At 26.0% G+C, this 3,580-nt stretch overlaps 1 protein-coding gene across 1 annotated transcript; it reads left to right on the top strand.

Moving 5' to 3' along the window:
- Positions 1–641: 641 nt before the first annotated feature.
- LOC112722084 (cell wall / vacuolar inhibitor of fructosidase 1-like) lies at positions 642–1,160 on the top strand. The gene has a single exon (XM_025773064.1). The coding sequence runs from the start codon at positions 642–644 to the stop codon at positions 1,158–1,160; it is 519 nt and encodes a 172-aa protein (XP_025628849.1).
- The last annotated feature ends 2,420 nt before the right edge of the window (positions 1,161–3,580 follow it).

Below are 3,580 nucleotides of genomic sequence, written 5' to 3'. Positions count from 1 at the left end.
TTGATATAAATTATAATAAATTATGTAATATTTAAATATCTAATCAAATAAATTAGTTTATATAATTAATTCATTCTAAAAAATTATATTTAATGAGTTAAAAAAATAAATCAGTAAATACTCTCAGAAATATGCCACGTGAGGTATCATTAAGTGGAGAAATCTAATTTTTATATAATATAATAGATATAATAGATAACAAATAGAATAGATGATTTACAAAAATACTATTTGTATATTAAAATTAGTCAGTCACTAATATATTTATGTATAAATATATGTGTTGTTTAATTTATTTTTAATATATATTTATATTTTAATATATATTTTATACTAGTAAATAATTTTGGTGACTGATTTCAGTATATTTTTAACATAGTTGAAATATTTATATATGTGAAAGAATAAAATTAATTATGTTTCCAAGACCGTTAGTTTTCATTTGTGATTAAAATTAAATTTCAGAACATAAATATCCAATGACTAAAATTAAATGTATAAAATTAAATCAATCCAAAAGAATAATCAAGTTTCCAAAGACCAACGAAATGATCTCTCTCACCATTAAATTTCCTCACTTATAAATATCACCCCTTTCATCATGGTGGCTTATACTAAATTATTATTCTGTGTAATTAAACATGAAGCATTTTTCTCTAAATACATTATTGTGCACAATTGTTGTGGCTTCAATTGCAATAGCACCATGTAAAAGCGATGACAAACTCATAACAGAAACATGCAGCAAGACACCATACCCTGCTCAATGTGTTAGTTACATAAAAGCTAATTATAAAAGCAATGATGTTAAGGGTATTGCAGGTCTTGGAATAATCATGGCACAAGATTTCCAACTCAAAGCAGAAGCTCCCAAAGACATTCTCTTCAAAATGATTTCGGCGGGAAAGAGACCAGACATTCGATTTGAGATGATAGCTTGTCTTGGAAATTACAATTATCTTATCGATACTACTATGCCTGAAGCCATTGATGCTTTCAAACTTGGGAAACCCCGTTTAGCTGAAGCTTATGCTAACACTGCTGCAATTGGGGTTAGTAATTGTGAGAAAAGATTCAATGGCAAATCGCCAATCACCAATGAGAACAATATTACTCATGAAATTGCTCTCATCCTAATAGCTATTGCTAAACAATTATAGAATATATAGTTCAATTATTAAATAATGAATTTAATATTCATGTACTTTCATCAATAAAAATAGTTGATTTTTAAATTTATCATTTTAATAATTATTTAAATATCTAATTGAATATCCGTATAAAATTCTCAAATAATATGCAATTTATTTATTTAATGTTGTATGTAGTTTGTCTAATTTTCTTTAAAGTTGGATTTATTTGTTTATAATTAAATTAACCACAAAGGCATATTGACATGGGATTGGTTAAAAATCAAAAGTGATTGAGGTGAATTAGGTTTTTTTTTAGGTTTAATTATTAGCCAAAGAATTCTTTTATCACAAACACTATTATACAAGGAGAGTTTACTGAAGACCATATCGTCGATAAATTTTCAAAGGTATCAATAATATTCGAAAGTTTTTATTTTTTTCGGCTGTCAGTAAATTTTAACATCACATAAGCATTATTGGATGCACACAAATAATATTAACAATGTTGTTAATCAATGGCTTAGCTGTCGGTAAATTTTCTTTATTGAAAATTTGGAAATTAGTTTACGGACGACTTAACGATAACGTTAATAAATTAATTTTTATTTAAAATAAATTTAATTATTAATTACTTTCATCGGTACACTGAAAATAATTTTTTGAAATAAAATAAACGTTGTTACTTGCTAACGGTTTAGCCGTTGATAACATGGATTAAATTATTTAAATTAATTTTTTATTTATCAATAGCAAAGCCGTGGGTAAATTTATGGGGTGAAATTTTCAATTTTTGTGCGTCCTTTATATTTACCCACGGCTAAGTCATTAGCAAAATTGAATAAATGGAATGACGTGTTTTATTATGGTCGATAACAAATTTTAACGACGGCTTGGTCATCGATAAGCGGTGCGTCTTTATTTAATAAGGAAGGAAGAGGAGAAAAAAGAAAGAAGAGAAGAAATTAAATGAGAAAAAAAGAGCACGGAAACGTGGTGGTGCTGACAACAATGACAACGAAAAAGGAAAACGAAGAAAAAGATGGAGGAGGAGAAGAAAGAAAATACATCAGGAGTGCAAGTAAAAGGAAGAAGAAGTATGTACGAAGAAGAAAAAGCGCGCGCACAATGACTTGGTTGGATTTGGTTATGCTTAGCTTTTATGTAAAATGATTTTTAAAAAATACTATATATATATATATAAATCAGCCACTAAAATCAGTAATCAATATATTTATATATAAATACATGTGTTGTTTAATTTATTTTCAATGTATATTTATATTCTAACATATATTTTATACTGTGACTAATTTTAGTGGGTGACTTTAGTATATAACTAACATGGTTGAATTATTTATATATGTGAAAGAAAAAAAGTAAGAGAAACTCTAGGGGCATCAATTTTTGGGTAAAACACATAAACAAATGTAATGACATTCAAATTTACATAATTTTTCTAAATGAAGAAATGTTACATGCATGTCTTGATTGATATTTATATATAAATCGAATTTATTACATTCGATTTAGTCATGCTAGTGGTAAATAATCGAATTGAATCAATAAGATTCGAATTAGTATGTGTACATGTAAATCAAAATAATAAGCTTCAATTTAGTATGGTTTGAAATTCGGAATGATCTACCCATAGGAAATTGAAACAAGGAGCTTCGATTTAGGCCCCTACTAAATCGAATTGATTGAATTCAATTTATAAGGAACATACACGGTTAGTAAATTTAATGCATTAAGTTCGATTTAGTATATATATATATATAATTCGAATTCACTTGTTTCGAATTACATTTCACTATCTTCATCCCCACCCCCAAAACACACCAACCAGAGAAAAGTTAAGCAACAAAACTACAAGAATCGAACTGCAAAAATTGAAGACAACCCGAATTGTATCTATCAGTATTGTCCATATTGCTCGTAGTATCCATGAAGAGGTTAGTGAATGGAATTTATTTTCTTTAAGATAGACCATAATTGTTAGTGATATTAAGTCGCTTAGAATTTGATTATAAGCATTATTAGAATTTTTAAACTACAAATGGTAATTAGAGTAGTGATTTAGTAGTTTGTTAAACTTTTAGAACTATAAATACAAATTAGAGAAGTGATAAATAACTGTTAGTTAGAGTAGTGATTAGAGGTTCTGTTAAAATTTGTAAATTTTAAATGTTAGAAGTTTAACTAGGTTAGAAGTTTTGTTAGAGTTTAATTTAATTTAATTTAAGTGTTAAATATTAGATTAATTAAACACTAGAAGTTTAATAAGAATTTAATTTAATTCTTAAATATTAGATTAACTAGACACTAAAAGTTTAGTTAAAATTTAATTTAATTAAAGTCTTAAATATTAGATTAACTATATTCTATTAGAATTTAATTACAAGTTTAAAATATCTTTTACATTAAAGTTAATTTTTATTAGAATTTTC

Source organism: Arachis hypogaea, chromosome 11 (assembly GCF_003086295.3).
Source record: "Arachis hypogaea cultivar Tifrunner chromosome 11, arahy.Tifrunner.gnm2.J5K5, whole genome shotgun sequence".
NCBI classification, from domain to species: Eukaryota; Viridiplantae; Streptophyta; class Magnoliopsida; order Fabales; family Fabaceae; genus Arachis; species Arachis hypogaea.
Note: the sequence above shows the minus strand (reverse complement) of the source record. Positions and strands in the feature narration are given on the sequence as shown.

Bases quoted from the DNA above. Each gene is read 5' to 3' on its own strand.
- LOC112722084 (XM_025773064.1), top strand. From the start codon at position 642: ATGAAGCATTTTTCTCTAAATACATTATTGTGCACAATTGTTGTGGCT.